General features: G+C 43.0%; 1 protein-coding gene across 1 annotated transcript in view; it reads left to right on the forward strand.

Annotated features, from left to right (window-relative positions):
- Positions 1-22,303, forward strand: part of LOC127572471 (nipped-B-like protein) — a 469,472-nt gene that overhangs the window by 425,944 nt on the left and 21,225 nt on the right. The window contains exons 34-37 of the mRNA XM_052019793.1: positions 5,249-5,422; positions 10,655-10,845; positions 13,944-14,051; positions 21,397-21,597. Of these exons, the coding sequence (XP_051875753.1) occupies positions 5,249-5,422; positions 10,655-10,845; positions 13,944-14,051; positions 21,397-21,597 (674 nt within the window). The remainder of the gene's footprint in view (positions 1-5,248; positions 5,423-10,654; positions 10,846-13,943; positions 14,052-21,396; positions 21,598-22,303) is intronic.

Raw genomic sequence — 22,303 nt, forward strand, 5'->3', positions numbered from 1 at the left:
TGTGTAAAAAAAAACAGAACCATAGAACAATACAGCACAATACAGGCCCTTCGGCCCACCATGTTGTGCCAACCTTTAAACCACGCCTAAGACTATCTATCCCCTTCCTCCCACATATCCCCCTATTTTAAATTCCTCCATATGCTTATCTAACAACCTCTTGAACTTGGCCAACATATCAGCTCCACCACCACCCCAGGTAGCGCATTTCATGCACCAACCACTGTCTGGGTGAAAAACCTCCCTCTGATTATCTCCCTTGAACTTCCCACCCATTACCTTAAAGCCATGCCCTTTTGTATTGAGCATTGGTACCCTGGGAAAGAGGCACTGGCTGTCCACTCTATCTATTCCTCTTAATATCTTGTATACCTCTATCATGTCTCCCCTCATCCTCCTCCTCTCCAATGAGTAAAGCCCTAGCCCCCTTAGTCTCTCCTCATAATCCATACTCTCCAATCCAGGCAGCATCCTGGTAAATCTCCTCTGCACCCTTTCCAATGCTTCCACATCCTTCCTATAATGAGGCAACCAGAACTGGACACAGTACTCCAAGTGTGGTCTAACCAGTTTTGTAGAGCTGCATCATTACCTCGTGGCTCTTAAACTCGATCCCACGACTTATGAAACTAACATCCCATAAGCTTTCTTAACTACCCTATCCACCTGTGAGGCAACTTTCAGTGTTCTGTGGATATGAACCCTTAGATCCCTCTGTTCCTCCACAGTACCCAAAATCCTGCCATTAACCTTGTACTCCGCCTTGGAGTTTGTCCTTCCAAAGTGTACCACCTCACACTTCTCCGGATTGAACTCCATCTGCCACTTCTCAGCCCAGCTCTACATCCTATCAATATCCCTCTGCGAGCTTCGACAGCCCTCCACACTATCCACAACACCACCGACCTTTGTGTCGTCTGCAAACTCGCTAACCCACCCTTCCACCCCCTCATCCAAGTCATTAATAAATATCACAAAAAGTAGAGGTCCCAGAGCCGATCCTTGTGGGACACCACTAGTCACAGCCCTCCAATCTGAATGCACTCCCTCCACCACAACCCTCTGCTTTCTACAGGAAAGCCAATTCTGAATCCACACGGCCAAGCCTCCCTGGATCCCTTGCCTTCTGACCTTCTGAAGAAGCCTACCATGTGGAACCTTGTCAAATGCCTTACTAAAATCCATGTAGACCACATCTACTGCACTACCCTCATCAACCTTCCTGGTCACCTCCTCAAAGAACCCTATCAGACTTGTGAGACAAGATCTTCCCTTCACAAAGCCATGCTGGCTGTCCCTAATCAGTTCATGATTCTCTAAATGCTCATAGATCCTATCTCTTAGAATCCTTTCCAACAGCTTACCCACCACAGACGTAAGGCTCACTGGTCTGTAATTCCCTAGACTATCCCTACTACCTTTCTTGAATAAGGGGACAACATTTGCCACCCTCCGGTACCATCCCAGTGGACAACGATGACTCAAAGATCCTAGCCAACGGTTCAGCAATCTCCTCCCTCACCTCGCAGAGCAGCCTGAGGAATATTCCTTCAGGCCCCGGGGACTTATTTGTCCTAATATTTTATAACAGCTCCAACACATCCTTTCTCTTGATATCTACATGCTCTAGAACATTAACCTTACCAACACTGTCCTCAGTGTCATCAAGGCCCCTCTCCTTGGTGACTACTGAAGAGGAGTATTCATTGAGAACCTCACCCACTTCCACAGCTTCCAGGCACATCTTCCCACCTTTGTCTCTAATCGGACCTACCTTTACTCTAGCCACCCTTCTGCTCTTCACGTACGAGAAAAAAGCCTTGGGATTCTCCTTAACCCTACTCACCAAAGCCTTTTCATGTCCCCTTCTTGCTCTTCTCAGCCCCTTCTTAAGTTCCGTCCTTGCTACCCTATATTCCTCACGAGCCCTATCTGATCCTTGCTGCTTACACCTTATGTATGTTGCCGCCTTCTTCCTAACTAGTTGTTCCACCTCTCTTGTCACCCATGGTTCCTTCACCCTGCCATTCTTTCTCTGCCTCACCAGAACAAATTTATCCCTAACATCCTGCAAGAGATCCCTGAACATCGACCACATCTCCATAGTACATTTCCTTTCAAAAATGTCATCCCAATTCACATTCGCAAGTTCTAGCCTTATAGCCTCATAATTTGCCCTTCCCCAATTAAATATCTTCCTGTCCTCTTTGCTCTTATCCCTGTCCATGACAATGCTAAAGGTTATGGAGCGGTGGTCACTGTCCCCCAAATGCTCACCCAGTGATAGATCTGTCACCTGACCCGGTTCATTACCTAATACTAGATCTAATATGGCATTTCCTCTAGTCGTTCTGTCAACATACTGTGACAGGAGTCCGTCCTGGACGCACTTAACAAACTCCGCCCCGTCTAAACCTTTGGCACTAAGCAGGTGCCAATCAATATTTGGGAAGTTGAAGTCTCCCATGATAACCTTTCCACCTTGTACCTTTCCAAAATCTGCCTCCCAATCTGCTCCTCAGTATCCCTGCTGCTACCAGGGGGTCTATAGAATACCCCCAGTAGAGTAACTGCTCCTTTCTTGTTTCTAACTTCCACCCATACTGACTCTAGAGAGGATCCTTCCACATTATCCACCCTTTCTGCAGCTGTAACAGTGTCCCTGACCAGTATCACCACCCCTCCTCCTCTTCTTCCGCCCCAATATTCAGTATCCATTCCTGCCTTGGTGACAGCCAAGTCTCTGCAAGAGCCACAATATCATAGTCCCACGTACTTATCCAAGCTCTCAGTTCATCACCCTTATTCCTGATACTTCTTGCATTTAAGTAAATGCACTTTAGCCCATCTACCTTTCTACTTTTATACCCTGTACTCTGCTTCTCCTTCCTCAAAGCCTCTCTACGTTAGATCTGACTTTTCCCCATGCACTTCTTCCTCTGACCTACCCCTCTGGATCCCATCACCCTCACAAACTAGTTTTAACCCTCCCAAACCACCCTCTGACATTTCCCCTGAACTTTCCTCCCCTGACCTTAAACTGATGTCCTCCAGTATTTGCTTTTGCCACCCTGGGAAAAAGGTACTGGCTGTCTCTCATACTTATCATAATCTTATACACCTCTAATAAGCCGCTTCTCATCCACCTACTCTCCAAAGAGAAAAGCCCTAACTCATTCAACCTTTCCTCATAAAACATGTTCGGATATAGAGGAGATGTCAGGGATAAGTTTTTTACTCAGAGAGTGGTGAGTGCGTGGAATGGGCTGCCGGAAACGGTGGTGGAGGCTGATATGATAGGGTCTTTCAAGAGACTGTTAGATAGGTATATGGAGCTGAGTAAAATAGAGGGCTATGGGTAAGTCTAGTAATTTCTAGCGTAGGGACATGTTCAGCACAGCTTTGTGGGCCAAAAGGCCTGAATTGTGCTGTAATTGTTCTATAATCCTGGTAAATCTCTGCACCCTCTCTAAAGCTTCCACATCCTTCCTATAATGAGGCGACCAGAACTGAACACAGTACTCCAAGTGTGGTCTAACCAGAGTTTTATAGAGCTGCAACAGTACCTCATGGCTCTTGAACTCAATCCCCTGACTAATGAAGGCCAGCGCACGATATGCCTTCTTAACCACCCTATCAACCTGCGCGGCAACTTTGAGGGATCTATGGACATGGACCCCAAGATCCCTCTGTTCCTCCACAGTGCTGAGAATCCTGCCATTAACCTTGTACTCTGCCTTCAAATTCAATATTCCAAAGTGTATCACTTCATACTTTTCCGGATTGAACTCCACCTGCCACTTCTCCGCCCAACTGTGCATCCTGACTGTATCCCGTTGTAACCTTCTACACTATCCACAGCACCACCAACCTTTGTGTCATCGGCAAACTTACTAACCCACCCTTCCACTTCCTCATCCAAGTCATTTATAAAAATCACAAAGAGTAGGGGTCCCAGAACAGATCCCTGTGGAACACCACTGGTCACCGACCTCCAGGCAGAATATGCTCCATCTACTACCACCTTTTGCCTTCTGTGGGCAACCAATTCCGAATCCATGCAGCCAAGTTTCCATGGATCCCTTGCCTCATGACTTTCTGGATGAGCCTGCCATGGGAACCTTGTCAAATGCCTTACTAAAATCCATATACACCACATCCACTGCTCTACCTTCACCTATATCCCGCTGTATCCTTTGACAATCTTCTGCACTATCCACAATGCCTCCAATCTTTGTGATATCTTTCCTATAACAGGGCAACCTAAACTGAACATAATGATGTGGTGTCACCAACATCTTGTGCAACTGCATAACATCCCTGACTGATGAAGGCCACTGTACCAAACACGTTCTTCAGCACCCTGTCTACCTGTGATGCCACTTTCAGCAAATGTCACATCTAATGCATAAGGTTCCAGTCTGACCACAATCTGGTTGCGTGGAATTTATAGCACAGGAACAGATCTAGTCTGAGTATATTCACCACTCTAGCCTTTCCTACCCTATCCTAACATTCTTTTTTCCTCTCATGTTGATCTAGCTTCCATTGTATTTATACTATTTATCTTGTCTCCTTGTGGAAGCAAGTATCACCTTCTTGACCCATTGGTAAGGGAGTTTCTCCCCGCTGGATTTATCACCGAGTCTGGCAGAGTAAAGTGTTGTATGTTTTCTCCTCATTTGTCATTTGGCAGTTTATTTTCTTCACTTTTTCTATTATCATTGTTTTTTGACTCTTTATTAGTTACGTGGCACATTGGGTGGAAGTAGGAGTTAGCTGTCCCCAAAATGGACCATTCTCTTTCTCCTGACTTGTATGAAGTAACAGATGTTTTCTTTCAATCACTACTTTCATTCTACCATGGAAACCATCATTTCCCTTTAGATTAGTTAGCAATAAGCAGAGGCTGGAGTGCAGCATGTTGTTAATAACCAGTGCGTTTGTGTTTATTCTTCTTCTTAAGTTAGAGATGTTCAGTTTTTACTTACAGTTGGGTATGCTTAATATAGTATCCTGATCATGTCCTGACTCCATTAAAATGTTGTAGATTTTTCTGTGCAAGAGGAGATGATACCGCATTCCAGTTGCAGCTTCATAATGCTTTGACTTTGGGGAAGTTGCATGCCTGTTTTATTGATATTGAATATTTCACTACCTGCAGTTCTCATTATAAAGGCAAGGAATCCATTGCCAGAACACAACACCAGAATAGCTCATGAATTTAGCACTACCTGTCTTTTTACAGGTTTTGTTTTTATTCAACATCCGGATCTCATGTTTGAACAAGAAGTGAAGAATTTATATAACAATATTCTTCGAGACAAGGAAGCCTCAATTGGGCTGAAAATCCAGATCCTGAAGAATCTTCAGACATACCTGCAGGAGGAAGATTGCCGCATGCAGCAAGCAGATAAAGATTGTGAGTATTGTGTTTCTTCCCATAGTGGGTTATTTACTGCTCAGTTAACTAGAGTAACTCTACCAAAACAGAGTTCACAGAAAATCCAGTATTAATTTTTAAAAAGATGAATTTATACACCTGTCCCAAAGTTTACAAGCTGTTGAGTTTATCTTGTAATCAGAGCTGATGGAATCAACATAATCTATGTTACGTTCCATATTTATAAGTGATCGTCCAGTAGTTAGGCAGTCCTGCAGTCTCAGTACAACTTTGCAGCAATATGGCTATTGTCTACCTGCCCTCATACCTTCAGGGATTTGTCTCTCATTACCTTTATCTATAGAGGCTTGACTAAACGAAGAAAATGATGGTGGATGGCTCCAGTGGGCTTCCAGTCAGAGAATCATACATCATGGAAACAGGTCATTCGGTCCAAGTCATATACACCGATCAGCCGGCATCCTCCTGTGTTAATCCCCTAGCACGTGGGTCTCCTAAGCAGTTCAACTGATCACCTAGACACTTCTTGTTTGTGACTCACCACTCTGTAGGTGAATAAGATCCCTCTCATACCCCCTATGAATCTCTTCCACCTTACCCTAAACCTATGTCCACTAGTTTTATCCACTTTTGATAAAGGGAGAAGTTTCCTGCAGTCTACCCTATCTGTACCCATCATAATTTTATATATCTCAATCATGTCTCTTCTTAACCTCCTCCGCTCCAGGGAGAACAGATGTAAGTTCTCCAGTCTGTCCTCATCACTGAACTGCTCCATCCCAGGCAACATCCTGGTGAAACTCCTCTGTACCCTCTCCAGCATTGTCACATTTTTCTTATACCTTGGTGACCAGAACAGCATGCAGAACTCAGCTGAGGTCTGTCTAAGTTTTTATAAAATTGGAGCATAATCTCCCTGCTAATTTCCTGACTAATGAAGGTCAGAATCCCAAATGCCTTCCTCACGGAGTTTTCTACCTGCACTGCCACCTTCAAAGATCTATGGACATACTCCAAGGTTCCTCTGTTCCTCGATACTCCCTGAGACCCTACCATTCACAATGCATGTCCTAGCCTCACTAGTGCTCCCAAACTTATTACTAGTTCAGACTTGGATTCATTTTGGGGCATCACACTCTTAAGGCTGTTGAGGCTGAGGGAGTGCTGAGGAAAATAACTGGAATTGGACCAACATTGATCAACTTCAGATGTTAAGAGACTGCAGGAGCTGTTGTTCTTAGACAGTTAACAGCAGATTAGATCGAGGTGTTCAAAGTTTTGAATGTTTTCCATAGAGTAAACTAGGAAATTAGAATTGGTTTATTATTATACATTCATCAAACACACTCATCAGTGGTAGTATTTGCAGGAAATGTTGCAGAAATGCTTAAAGGAAACTTGTGCTCATAGAAAACACTTGCACTGTTTCCTGGAGCAAGGCTGATGTGGGGAGCCATGTGTTGGGTCTCTTGTCCTCAGGAGTGGAGTTCATGGCAAGCTAGGAAGCAGGCCTCTCTGTAGCTTTGGAACAATCCAAACCTTTACAAAACACCAGCTCTACCTGTAACTCACTTAATTTTAACATATCAAATGCCCTGCTGTGGTGAAGTATTTTCATTTAAGTTTTCTATTGGATTTGCCTTTGTGGTTCAACATTAACATGCACTATGTAAAATGTGATATGGATCAGAAAGGTCCTGGATTCAATTACTCATAAACATTTCCTTAACCGTTCACAATCAAGGACGATGGGATCCTTAAAAATTATCCAGATTCTAACATCATAGAACAGTACCGCACAGGAACAGGCCCTTCAGCCCATGATGTCTCTGCCTATCATGATGCCAGTTTAATCTACCTGCACATGGTCCATATCCCTCCATTCCCTGCCTGTTCATGTGCCTGCATAAATGCCTCTAAAACATTGCATTGTATCTGCTTTCACCACCTCCCCTGGCAGCATGTTCCAGGCACCCACTGTTCTTTTTAAAAAAAACTTGCTTCATAAATCTCCTTTCAACTTTCTCCCTCTCACCTTATAGCTATGCCCTCTAGTGTTTGATATTTCCACCCTGAGAAAAAGACTATCTACCCTATCTATGTCTCTCATAATTTTATATACTCTCCTTGGCCTCCTATGCTCCAGAGAAAACAACCCAAGTTTGTCCAACCTCTCCTTATAGCTTATACCTTCTAATCCAGGCAACATCCTGGTAAACCTCTTCTGCGCCTTCACTTCCTTTCTGTAATACAGTGACCAGAACTGCACACAGTACTCCAAGCATGGCCTAACCAAAGATTTATACAGCAACCTGACTTCAATTTGCAACGTAATGATATATCTTGTCTATGTATGTATTCGAACATCAGGTGAGAGTCCTTCTGAGACGAACTTGGTGAAGGACCATAGTGGAAAGAGCACTAGATCACATCTCATCTATTACTGCACCTGTGCTCTCAATCCCGCTGTCCCAGGAGAGAGCAAGAACAGAGTTGCCCTTGCCCTTACCTTCCATTCCTCCAGCTTCCATATTCATGAATCATGCTTTGCAACTTCCACCAGCTCCAAAAAGATGCCAGCATTTCAAAGGGATTGCTCTCAGCAGCCAGCATAATCAAAGACCCCAACCGCCCGAGACATTCTCTCTTCTCTCTTCCATCGGGTAGAAGATACAGGAGCCTGAAGCACTTACCACCAGACTTAAGAACAGCTTCTACCCCACTGTGATAAGACTATTGAACAGTTCCCTTATACAATGAGATGGACAATGACCTCACGATCTACCTTGTGACCTTGCACCTTATTGCACTGCAGTTTCTCCGTAGCTGTGACACTTTTACTCTGTACTGTTATTGTTTTTACCTGTACTACATCAGTGCACTCTGTACTAACCCAACTTAACTGCACTGTGTAATGAATTGACCTGTATGATCAGTTTGTAAGACAAGCTTTTCACTGTACCTCAGTACAAGTGACAGTAATAAACCAATACCAATACCTCGCATCTCTCTTGTCCATTCTTCTGTTCCCAGCTACCACTCCCCGTCTTATGGCACTCCCATGCAAGAGAGCAACAACATTTCTCTTTCCATGGATACTGCCTGACCTGCTGAATTTTTCCATTATTTCTTATTTTTGTGGCAATCTGGTCTGCTGCATTCTGTATTCACAACGTGACCTTCTCCACACTGGGGAAACCAAACACAGTCTGCAGGAGAAACTCTGAGCTTCCCATTGCCTGACACTTTAATTCCACACACCACCCCCCACCCCCCCACTCCCACTCTGACCTTTCTGTCTATGGCCTCCTGCATGTTATGTGACCCAGCGCAAACTTGGGGATTAGCACCTAATCTTATGTCTGAGCATGTCACAGCCTTCGGGACTCCTTATTGAATTCTACAATGTTTGCTTACTCACATGTTCTTTCTTCCTGTATCACAACTGGCCATTCCTGCCTGTTATCATTTTGGCTCAATTTTTCTTTTTTCTGTTTGTAAAGTGTGGCCTACAGGACATATCCCACAGCCTTGCTATAAACAACACACCACACGGACAAAGAAACATAATGTGCTACTTCCCTTTGTTTTACCTAACCAACCCCCACCTTCACTACTACTGAAAATTAGCTTGGTTCTCACTTGCCAGTTATGGTGAAGGGCCCTGAAACATTAACTGTTTCTTTTTCCATAGATGCTGCCTGACCTGCTGGGTATTTTCAGCATTTCTGTTTTTATTCAAGTTCTTTTAATCTCTGCTCATGGTTTAAGAGGCTGGTTAACATTCTGTTAAGTCTGTGCTGCACTTCCTCCTAGGGCACTATATACCTAAGTATGGTGCCTAGAACTGCTCTCAGTCTATCCAAAGGCTTGGTATAGCTATAACCATAATTTTAAATTCAACAGCATGGAAAATTGAGGAAAAGTTTAAAGGGAAGAAGGGTGCAGGAGAGGTTATTAAAGTCTCCAGAATTAAAAAAAGGACAGTTTAGAAAGGGTTAAGAATCTAACCTCAGGCAAAACAGGGATGACTTGAGAGGGGAGGCGGTGAATACAGGATTGAGGGTGTTGTATTTGAATGCGTGCAGTATATGTAACAAGGTCAATGAGTTTATAGCACAAATTGAAATTAGCGGGTACGATGTCGTGGGCATCACAGAGACATGACTTTTTTTCTCAACCTTGTTCTCTTGCTTTCTCCCCATAATGCTTAACCCCCCTACCAATCACGAACCTATCAATCTCTGCCTTAAATACACCCAGTGACTTGACCATTACTGTTTAAAAGCAAATAGACAATTCCCACAGTGTTTTCTGCCCTTGCTCTTAACTCCACCCAAACTGATTCTACTTTTTGGTTTTCTGAGCCAAGATCCTTTCTCTCTACTGACTTTATTATCAGAACTTTCCCTTTTCCTTTTCCATTTTGTGCATCTCTAACAGTTATGTGTGTTAGAAGATTTAATTCTCAACTTTGCAATCGTCTTTCCACAACAGCTACAAGATGTACCGATTTATTCCTATTTGAGCCATCAATTCATCATGTCTTTTGCTGCTTTTCTCTAACTTCTTAACTTCCAAACAGCCTCCCTTATTCCTCCTCCCAAACTACATCCTGTGTTTCTATTTTGGTCCAATTTGTCCAAGGCAACTGCTTTGCTCAGTATGGTAATAAGACCCTTGAAGTCTAACAGAGGTTCTCTTATACCTCTGTTTATTTGTTCATACGACGTGGGGGTCATTGGCAAGGGGAGGTATTTGAAAGTCAACCACTTTGGTGGTGTGAAGCATCAAACAGGTTGAGCTGAGTAAGGAAAGCAGTTTGCTTCCCTGTAGGATAATCAAGAGTTCAGATAGATTCTTATGAAAATTCAATAGTTTCTGATAGGAGATTTTATTTTCCATAATTATTTAATTACTTGAATTTAAATTGCCTCAGCAATGTTCATTGTGGTGTCTATGAATCACTGGTGAGGTCATTTAATCATGTGCTACATTACTGACATGGAATGTAGCCACTTTTTAGGGAATAAACACATTTTGTTTCTGAATAGTGAGTGATGCTGGTCATTGGGAGTGGGAGAGCAATTTAGCAGCATTGTTACTATGACAGGCTGTGGAAGATAAATTGCAATCTCAGTGAAAAGGAGAAAAAAAATATTGATATGAGATATCTACTGGACTTTGCATTTAGAGTTACAGACAAAGAGCAATACAGTACGGATTGAGTTATGTCTTTTATTCCCGCAGGGAAGAAAGTGGCCAAGCAGGAAGATCTCAAGGAAATGGGTGATATTTCCTCAGGAATGAGCAGTTCCATCATGCAGCTCTACCTCAAACAGGTTCTGGAAGCATTTTTCCACACACACTCTCCAGTTCGCCACTTTGCACTTAATGTCATCGCTTTGACGCTAAACCAGGGCCTGGTCCACCCTGTTCAAGTAAGCTGTGTTTGTATATGGCATTAGTAATTAAGTGCTAGATTCTACATTTAAGCATTATCCATTTAATCTATAACTATGTTCAAATATTACACTAATTTGTATTTAGTAATCATAAGAGAACTCTTTAAATTACTCTCAGTTCCGAGCTCTTGTCCCACAGCCTTGTAGGTTGTATGTTTGAGTGATTGTCCGGATATTTTGAAATATGAGGTCTGGGGCTCACCACCTTTTGGATGATGAGTTCGGACTTCAATTACTCTGCCCCACTTCCACTACCCCCCAGTGCGTGCAAAGATGCATGCACACACACCCCTCAAGGCTGGCAGCTGTGTCAAAGAGTTGTACAGCACAGAATCGGGCCCTTTGGCCCACCACACCCATGCTGACCATTTTTGCCTGTCTACACTAATCCCATTTGTCCACGTTTGGTCCCTATCCTTCTACGCCTTGCCTATTGTTAAAATATCACTTAAACATAGTGATTGTATCTGACTCCACCTCCTCTTCTGGCAGTGAGTTGCAGGTGTCAACCACTGTCTGTGTAAAAAAAAATTTCCCCTCAAATTCCCTTTAAATCTCCTTCTTCTCACCTTAAACCTCTCTGCCCTTTTATTTTTGATAACTTTACCATGGTGAAAATATTTTGACTATTTACTTTAGCTATACCTCTCATAATTTTATATACTTGCATCAGGTCACCCTTTAACCACCTCCAATCCAGGAATAACAAGCTCAGCCTATCTAATCTCTCCCCATAGCTAAAGTCCTTCAATCCAGGCAACATCCTGGTGAATCCCCTCTGCACTCTCTTCCCATAGTGTGGCAACCAGAACTGCCCACAATACTCCTACAAAAGTCCTTCAGAACTGCCAGTTTAGTCATTGATGGTGCTCCTAAGTCATCCGTTTTGTGCCTTTCTATTCTCGGTGCTCAGTGTTGTTTAACATTGTGGAGCACAGGGCAATCAGCTGAGGAAGGATGTTAAGTGGCAGTCAGAAAGAGACTTCCTTATGCTGCTTTGACTTGAAAACATCAGACTTCAAAGTCCAAAGTCAATGCTGAGCTTTGCTCTCTTCATGTTTATGCCCCTTTAGAACTAGCTTTGGTGAATCTGTCCTGTCAGTGGTAGTTTGCTTAGTTTGTTTTAACGTTCATGTTTTGATGCATCTGCGTGGTTCGGTCAGCCATTTTAGAGGACAGTTGACATTACTGTAGGTCTTCAATCAAAAATAGACCTGACCAATTATAGGCAGCAGATTTCCTTCCCTGGATAACATTGGCGAACAAAATGGATTTTTTGTTACATCAACCTGGAGTTTCACATCTCTGTTACTAAGATAAGCAATTTTTAAAATTCCTGATGATTTCATCACTGAAATTGAATCTCACTTGTGCCATGGTGAGATTTGAACTCTATCTCTGGATTTTTTTGTCCAGGCTTTGGATTACTAGTCCTACCATTTATTGCATTTTCACTTGTCTTGTTTCCTTTCCCCAAATGCATGTCTCACATTTTGGATTGCATTTCACTTGTTACTCTTGTGCACACCTGCTCGTCCTGAAATACTTTCCCAAGTCATACAACTTTCTTCCTCACAAACTGTACAACCAATGTTGGTGTCATCTGCAAACTTTGCAATTGTGACTCCAATATTTGTTCAAATGAAGGCACACAGTCGTTTTCCCAGGGAAAGGGAACAAAAAACTAGAGGACATAGATTTAAGGTGAGAGGGGAAAGATTTAAAAGGGACCTGAAGGGCAAGTTCTTGACGCAGAGGGTGGTGAGTATATGGAACGTACTACCAGAGGAAGTGGTTGAGACAGATACAAAAACAACATTTAAGAGACATTTGGATAAGTATATGGATAGGAAAGGTTTAGAGGGATACATGCCAAAAGGGGGCAAGTGGGACTAGCTTAGGTGGAAGAGAAACACTATGATGCTGAAGGAACTCAGTAGGCCAGGCAGCATCCGTGGAGAAAAATAGGCGGTCCACGTTTCAGGTCAGGCTGCTTTTCTCCACAGATGTTGCCTGGCCTGCTGAGTTCCTCCAGCATCATAGTGTTTTTCATCTAAATTCCAGCATCTGTAGTGCTTTGTTTCTCTAGCTTAGGTAGGCACCTTGGTCAACATGGACGAGTTGGGTTGAAGGGCCTGTTTCCATGCTGTGTTATTCTATGACTCTAAATCAATGATGCATTTCACAAAAACACAGTGGACCTAGCACCAAGCCCCATGAAACCCCCTTGCGCCTAGCCTTCCCTGCACTTCCTTTGATCTTTATTCTTTACCACAGAGCCAATTTTGAATAGAATTATAATTCCCTTGGATTCCCTGCACTTTGATCAGTGTACAATGTAGGACATTGTCACGTGCCTTCCTAAAAACCATACGCTAACTTCACAAAAAAATAAATAAATTTAGCTATACACAACCTTCCTTTAAGAAATCTATGTATATGATCCTTGATTAAGCTTGATTAATAATTTGCCTTTCACCAATGTTAGATTTACTAGCCTGAAGCTTCTCTGAAGAGCCTGGCATACATTTTATCTAGGTCCAGCAATTTGCTCCAGTTAGACCCCAATATATCCTCTCTGTTTGTCTTATCCAACATTTCACCCTTAAAGACAATATGTCATTCTCTTCCATAAAGACAGAAACCAAATGTACAAACAAACCATCCTGAATTGGAAATGCAGTCTCCTTGTTCCGTCATCACTGGGTCAAAATCTGCTTCAAATGAAGCTGGGGTAGACACTTCTGCTGACCTTGTCAGTGGCAGTCATGTCCTAAAAGTGATTGTTTTATTTTAAAGTGCTGCTGAAGACCTGGTGCTGGTGGTGCTCCCCACAGAGGGAATTTAAAGATGCTGACCAAGTGATGCTGGAGGATATTGCACCTCCAGTTAGATAGGTCCTTTGAGACCGAGCTTGGAGGAGCCAATGCTGGCATGACAATGCTACTTCTTTTGGCTGTATTATCAGGGAATGGAGGTGCTTTTGAAGTAATCAGGAGTTGCTGCAGTGCATTCTTTAGTTTGTACATCCAGTGCTTTGCTACTCATGTCCTTCTTTTGTTCCCTTTACACAGTGCGTGCCATATCTGATTGCCATTGGAACAGATCCAGAATCTACAATGCGTAACAAATCGGATCAACAGCTGGTGGAAATAGATAAAAAGTACACTGGATTTGTACATGTGAGTTATTTTCTCTCACTGCCGGGTTCTTATCAGTTAGGTGTCAGCTGTGATTCAGATTTAAAGTCACTGAAAAAACTTGCAGGGTAGATAGGGGAACACTATGGCCCTTGGTCAGTGACAGAGTGGTATTGAAGTTAACGTGATGGGTTGCTGCAGTCTGAAAATGGAGTCTGACTTTCCAGCAATAGTCAGAAAACTTGATTAACCAGAAAGAGGGTGGTCAGTATCTGGAACACTCTTTCAAAAGTGACAGTTGATAAGAACATGAGAAACAGGAGCAGGAGTAGGCCCCTCAAGCCTGCACCTCATTTGGTAAGATAATGGCTGATCTAATCTTGGCCTCGGCACTACTTTCCTGCTCCCTGGCCTTATAGTTCAAATATAGCATTCTCTACCCTGGCTCCTCTGCAGCTCTATTCTTCCTCACCTCTTTCTTAAATAGGTGACCCCTTATTCTAAAACTATGCCCCCTTGCTAGTTCTAGATAATCCCACAAGAGCAAACATCCACTCAGCATCCACCCTGTCAATTCCCCTTGGAATCCTAAATATTTTAATAAAATCACCTCTCATTCTCTAAGCTCCAATGAATATCAGTCCAACCTATGGAACCATTCTTCTTATGTCAACCCCTTCATCTCTGGTATCAATCTAGAATATAGAACATTACAGCACAGTACAGGCCCTTTGGCCCATGATGTTGTGCCAACCTTTTAACCTACTCTAAGATCAATCTATCCATTCCCTCCCACATACCCCTCCATTTTTCCATCATCCATGTACCTAAGAGTCTCTTAAATGTCCCTGATGTATCTGCCTCTACCAGCACCCATGGCAGCGCATTCCACGCACCCACCACTCTCTGTGTAAAAAAAAACTACCTCTGATATCCCCCCTGTACCTTCCTCCAATCACCTTAAAATTATGCCCCCTCATGTTAGTCATTTCCACCCTAGGAAAAAGTCTCTGGCTGTCCATTCTATCTATGCCACTCATAATTTTCAAACACCTCTATCAAGTCGTCTCTCATCCTGCTTTGCTTCAAAGAGAAAAGCCCTAGTTCACTCAACCTTTCCTCATAAAACATGTTCTCTAATCCAGGCAGCATCCTGGTAAATCTCCTCTGCACCTTTTCTAAAGCATCCACATCCTTCCTTTAGTGAGGCAACCAGAACAGAACACAATATTCTAAGTGTGGTCTAACCAGGGTTTTATAGAGCTGCAACATTACCTCGCGGCTCTTGAATTCAATCCCCCGACTAATGAAGGCCAACACGCCATACACCTTCTTAACAACCCTAACAACTTGTGTGGCATATTTGAGGGATCTATGGACTTGGACCTCTGTTCCTCCACACTGCTAAGAATTCTGCTAATAACCCTGTATTCTGCCTTCAAATTAACCTTTGAAAGTGAATCACTTCACACTTTTCCATGTTGAACACCATTTGCCTCTTCTCAGCCCAGTTTTGTATCCTGTCACTGTCCCACTGTAACCCTCGACAACCTTCTACACTATCCACAATCTAGTGAACCTTCTAGGCACTATCTCCATTGCAAGCATGTACTTCCTTGAAAATGGAAACCAGAGCTCCAGGTGTGGTCTCACCAGCCCTGTAAGTTGCATCAAAGCTTTCCTACTTTATTCTCCATATGCCTCGCAATGTTCCATTAATCTTATTAATTATGGCATACCACCAATCAGGGAGGCAGAGTGGTGCAACTAGAAGAACCACTGCCTCATAGCACCAGAGACCCTGGAATCTGTGTGGAGCTCTCCCAGTGACCACAGGGTTTCTTCCAACATCCCAAAGACATGCATGTTGGTGGGTTAATTAGCCGTCGCCAATGGCCCCTAGTCTGTGGGGGAGTTGAGAATATGGGGAGAACAAAAAAATGGGCTTGGTGTAGCCAAAGAGATGGTGTGGACCAAGGAGACATCTTCCATGCTTTATCTCTCTGTGACTATATTACCTTTTTGTGCTTCATGTGCCAGAATCCTGAGATCCCTTTGTACCCGCAACATAGATGTACAAAGGGATCTTGGGGACAAGTCCATAGCTCCCTGAAAGGGGCTGCACAAGTTAATATGGTGGTAAAGGAGGCATATGGCATGCTTGGCTTTATTATTCAAGGCACTGAGTTCAAGAGTCAGGAAGTTATGTTGCAGCTTTATAAAGCTCTGGTTAGGCCACACCTGGAGTAGTACATTCAATTTTGATCACCTCATTATAGGAAAAATGTGAAGGCTTTGGAGAGGGTGCAGAAGAGGTTTACCAGGATGCTGCCTGGATTAGAAGGCATGTGCTATAAGGAGAGACTGGACAAATTTGGGTCGTTTTCTCTGGCGTGGTGGAGGCTGAGTGGAAACCTGATGGAAGTTTATAAGATTATGAGAGGCATAGATAGAGTAGACAGTGAGTATCTTTCTCCCAGAGGACATGCATTTAAGGTGAGAGGGGCTAAATTCAAAGGGGATGTGTGGGACAAGTTTTTTACACAGAGAGCAGTGGGTGCCTGGAATGCGCTGCCAGGGGTGGTAGTGGAGGCAAATACAATAGAGGTGTTTAAGAGGCTCTTAGATTGGCACATGAATGTGCAGAGAATGGAGGGATATGGACCACGTGCAGGCACAAGGGATCAATTTAATTAGGTGTCATTAGCTTAATTAGTTCAGCACATCATGAGACAAAGGGACTATTCCTGTACTGTACTGTTCTATGTTCTATTTAAATATTTACTTCTTCATTTTACCTTCCAAAATGGCTAATATTACATTTTCAACATTATATTACATCTGCCAACTTCTTGCTCCCTTGCTTTACCTATCTATATCCATTTGCACACTTCTTAAGTCCATCGCACAGCTCACTAACCCACCAATCTTTGTATTGTCCACAAATTTGGCTCCTGTGCACCAGGTCCCTTCATCCAATATGGATTGTAAATGATTGAAACCCCAGTAGTGAGTTTTTTTTCCCTTCCATTTCCTATCCTGCTGAAAAGCTAGTTTAAACCCTCCACAAAAGATCGGCAAACCTGCTCTCCAGTCTATTTGATGCTGTGAAATGCAACCCATTTCTCCATGTAGTTCCCATGTTCTGAAGGCCATAAGATATCGGAGCAGAATTAGACCATTCAACCCATTGAGTCTGCTCCACCATTCAGACACCAATCTAAAACCCTCCCTGCTGCACCATCTCTCCAGCCACATTTGCAAACTTATCTTTCTTCTAAACTCAATGGCACATAGCACAAGGAGTTTTGCCTTGTAATTAATTTTTTTAACTCCTTAAAATCTGTCTGCCGGGCTTGTCCCTTTCTCTCATTTTTTGTTTCTTCAGTTTTTGGGGTGTGGCTGTTGCTGGAATGGCCTGTATTTATTCCCCATTCCAAATTGCCCTTGAGGTTGCTGCAGTCTTTCTGACAGTAGATGTGATTTACCTGGACCTTACAACATATAAGTCAGTGATAATAAACCTGATTTGAGTAAGGCCTTGATCAAGGTTCCACATGGTAGACTAGTCCAAAAGGTTTGGGCCCATGGGATCCAGGACAAGTTGGCAAACTGGATCCAAAATTGACTTGGCAATAGGAGACAGAGGGTGATGGTAAAGGGTTATTTTTGCAATTGGTTGCCTGTGACTAGTGGTGTCCCACAGGGATTGGTGCTGGGATCCTTGCTGTTTCTAATATACATGAATGATGTGGATATGGGCTGAAAAATCAGTAAGTTCATGGCTGACACAAAGATTTGCTGAAGGTAGTCTTAGGCTGCAAAGAAATGTCAATGTGTTGGTGAAATGGGCTGAAAAATGGCAGATCCTGAGAAATGTTAGGTGATGCATTTTGGGGGTACTAATGAGGCTAGGGCATGCACCATGAATGGTATGGTCTTGGGGAAAAGAAGAAAGTTGGAGTACGAGTCCTTATATCCTCAGTGGCAACACAGGTAGATAGGAAGGCATATAGGATACTGGCCTTCATTTGTCTGGGTGTTGAATACAGAAGTAAGGAGGTTATGCTCCAACTTTATAAAACCTTGGTCAGACCTCAGCTGGAGTACTGTGTACAGTTCTGGTCACCACAGTATAGGAATGATGTGATAGCATTGGAGAGGGTTCAGAGGAGATTCACCAGGATGTTTTCTGGGATAGAGCAGTTCAGTGATAAGGAGAGACTGGAGAACATATGTCTGTTCTTCCTGGAGTGGAGTAGGTTAAGAGGGGGCATGAGTGGGGTATGAGGAGTATAGATAGGATTGACTGCAGGAAACTATTCCCTTTATCAGAGGTAAATAAAACTAGAGGATATAGATCTAGGGTAAGGAGTAAGAGATTTAGAGGGGAGACAAGAGACTGCAGATGCTGGAATCTGGAGCAATAAACAATCTGCTGGAGGAACTCACAGGGTCAAGCAGCATCTGTGCAAGGAAAGGAATTGTCAATGTTTCAGGTTGAAACCCTGCATCAGGCCGGGGATATTTAGAGGGAAAATACTTCATCTTGATGTACGGCACTTCCACCATGCTAAATGGGGCAGACTGCAAACAGATCTAGCAACTCGGGACTGGTCATGAGGCACTGTGGGCCCTCAGCAGCAGTCACTATCTACAACCTTGTGGCCTGCTACATCTCCCACTCTACCATCACTATCAAATGAGAGGATCACCCCCTGACATTCAATGCATTACCATCACCTAATCCCTCCACTGTGAATATGTTTACGGTTACCGTTGACCAGAAACTGAACTGGAGTAGCCATATATACACAATGTGGCTACAACAGCAGGTCACAGGCTGGGAATCCAGTGGCAAGTAACTCAGCTCCTAACTCGCCAAAGCCTGTTCACCATCTACAAGGCTCAAGTCAGGAGTGCGATGGGATACTCTCCACTTGCCTGGATGAGTGCAACTTCAACAACGCTCTAGCTCGACACCATACAGGACATAGCAGCCCAATTGATAGGTACCCCATGCACAACCATTCACTCACTCCACCACCGATGCACAATAGCAGTAGTTTGTACCATCTATAGGATGGGCTGCAGCAACTCACCGTCTCCTTAGACAACAGCTTCCAAGCTCTCAACCTCTACCAGCTAGAAGAACAAGGGCAACAAAAGCATGGGGAACCACCACCACCTGGAAGTTGCCCTCAAAACAACACACCAACCTGACTTGGAAATATATAAGATCTTTATTAGTCACATGTACATCGAAACACACAGTGAAATACATCTTTTGCGTAGTGATTTTTGGGGGGGGCAGCCCACAAGTGTCGCCACGCTTCCGGCGCCAACATAGCATGCCCCTAACTTCCTAACCTGTACATCTTTGTAATGTGGGAGGAAACCGGAGCACCCAGAGGAAACCCACACAGACACGGGGAGAACAGTGGGTCAAGATCATGCAACTCTCTCCTTGTGATTATATTCACACCTCAAGGACTGCAGCAGTTCAAGAAGGCAGCTCACCACCACCTTCTCAAGGGCAAATAGGGATGGGAAATTAAATGCTGGCTCAGCCTGCAAAGCCCACATGCCTTGAATGAATATAAAAGAAAATATATGGTGGACCATCTTCACCCAGAGACGGGTAAGAAACTGGAATGCACTGTCTGAGAGTGGTTGAAGCTGGGTCATTCTCAGCATTTAAGTGTCTAGGTGAGCATCTAAATTGCTTAGGTATAGAAGGTGTGGGCCAAGTGCTGGGAAGTGAGAATACAGAAGGGTGCCCACTGGTTGGCGTGGGCAAGTTGTGCTGAATGGCCTGTTTCCATGCTGCACAATTCTATGACTCTGATTCTATAACCTTACTCCATAAAGGCTAATGTCCTATTTGTCAAATCTAATGCCTTGTACTCTACATGTTAACTTTTTATTTTGTATAGAAGAATCATGATTCGCCTTGAATACCAAAGTTTGCTCATCTCATACCTTTTAAAAGTGCAATCTGTTTTTGCTACTATAATTCACATTTACTGCCACCCTCTCATCAATGTTAAGCTCTCTCTCACACTCTCCTGCTGATTACAGATCTGTATCCTTTTGCAGTATCTTTGTGTTCTCCTGAAAGCTAACTTCTGTCTTCAGACTTAGAATATTACAATCAGTCCCTTCATCCAAGCAGTTGATATAAATTTTAAATAATATGATTTGAAATGCAGAGTAGATACCCTGAAAATAGACCTTGTCTGAGCAGCATCAAGACAGTCATTACCACATTCATGGATGCTGGCAAATTGAAGATGTGGAATTAAAGAGACAGCAGTAGCACACTGTCCTAAAACTGACTATGTGATGGAAAGCAAATTAGCAAAAGATGGTTGTTTTTTTAGGTTACAGAGAATGGAATGGCATTCTCCAGGATATTGTGGGTTTTAGAGCTACTGGTTTAAATATATATTAATGAACTGGGTCTTTGGGTATACAGGACATAATTTCAAACTTTACATGTGGCACAAAACTAGGAACAGGATAGTATCAGATGATGAGGGAATAACAGTTTACATTTAGTGCAGGTAAATATGAGGAGCAATGCATTTTGAGAGGAAGAATAATGAGAGGCAAGATGAATTAAATAGTACAATACAAAAGAGTTTTCAGAGAGACGTGTACTCAGGTCTTTGTAGGGCACATTGAACAATCATTTGCCTTTTTTTTAACCAAAGAAAAGCCATACTAAATCCTTAGTTTTATAACTTGTGACAAAGTGCAAAAGCAACAAAGTTATGCCGAACGTTTCCTAAATCTCTGGTTAGGCTCTAGGTGCAATGTTATTGTAGAGTTTTCTGCACCCACACTTTAGGATGAATGTCAGGACCCAGCAGAGGGTGCAAAGGTTTGTCAAAATGGAATGGGAGCTGAGGTCACTTACATAGGAAGAGTGGAAAAACTAGGGTTACTTTTCTTAAAGCAGGGAATGTTAATGGGAAATTTAATCAAGCAGTTCAGAATCATGAATGGTTTTAATGGAGTAAGGAGGATGAAACGTTTCCTACTTAGATGAATAATAACTGAAGAATATAGATTTAAGCCTGACCTAAAAAACCAAGGGGAAATGAGGAGAAATTATCTTGAACAGCAAACTCTTGTTTTCTGGAATAAAATTCAGTCGTAATTTGCAAAAGACAATAAATGCAAAAGGGAAAAGGAGGGAAAGGGTAGAGAAATGGGGTTCATTGTGAACTGTGTGGTTCTATAGATCTTTAAGTTGCAGTCATGCTTTTAAATGTATAGTAAATTTGTATGTAAAATAATGTGGGTATTTTATTAGTGTTCTCATTGAAAACTTGTTTGGAGGGGGATAAGAGATGTTAAATGTTGTATACTATTTTTCCAGATGAAAGCAGTAGCAGGGATGAAGATGTCATACCAGCTTCAACAATCCATCCACTCTGAGATAAAGGAAATAATCCGTGGCTTCAGACAGGAGGAGAATGTGACCGCTTTGTGTTCACATCTCTACAGCATGATCCGAGGAAACCGACAACATCGACGCGCCTTCCTCATCGCCTTACTCAACTTATTCGATGACAGTGCAGTAAGTCAACAATACCCATGGGATTATAACATTGAGCTGCATTTTCAGTAAATTGGTATGATTTACCAGGATTTTGCATGTCGACATCAGTCAGGTATTCCACAGTTTAATTATTTGTGTGTTGCTAGGAGAGACCAGTTAGGGGATGTGGATGGGAAAAAAAGAGTCAGAATCAGGTTTATTATCACTGACATATGTCATGAAATTTGCTGTTCTGAGGCAGCAGTACAGTGCAAGACATAAAGACATAAAATTACTATGTTACTAAAATAAATCAATAGTGCAAAAGAGGAATAATGAGGTTCATGGACTGTTCAGAAATCTGATGGCGGAGGGGAAGAAGCTGTTCCTGAAATGTTGAGTGTGGGTCTTCAGGCGTGACATGAAGAGGGCATGTCCTGGGTAGTGAGGGTCTTTAATGATGGATGCTGCCTTCTTGAGGCACCACCTTTTGAAGATGTCGTTGATGGTGGGGAGGGCTGTGCCCATGATGGAGCTGGCTGAGTCTACAGCCTCTTTCGATCCTGCACATATGGAGCATCCATGGATACCAGGCAGTGATGCAACCAGTCAGAATGCTCTCCATGGTACATCTGTAGAAATTTGCAAGACTCTTTGGTGACATACTAAATCTCTTCAAACTCCTAATGAATTAGAGCCACTGGCATGCCTTCTTCGTGGTTGCATCAATGTGTTGGGCCCAAGA

This window comes from Pristis pectinata, chromosome 7 (genome assembly GCF_009764475.1).
Source record: "Pristis pectinata isolate sPriPec2 chromosome 7, sPriPec2.1.pri, whole genome shotgun sequence".
NCBI lineage: Eukaryota > Metazoa > Chordata > Chondrichthyes > Rhinopristiformes > Pristidae > Pristis > Pristis pectinata.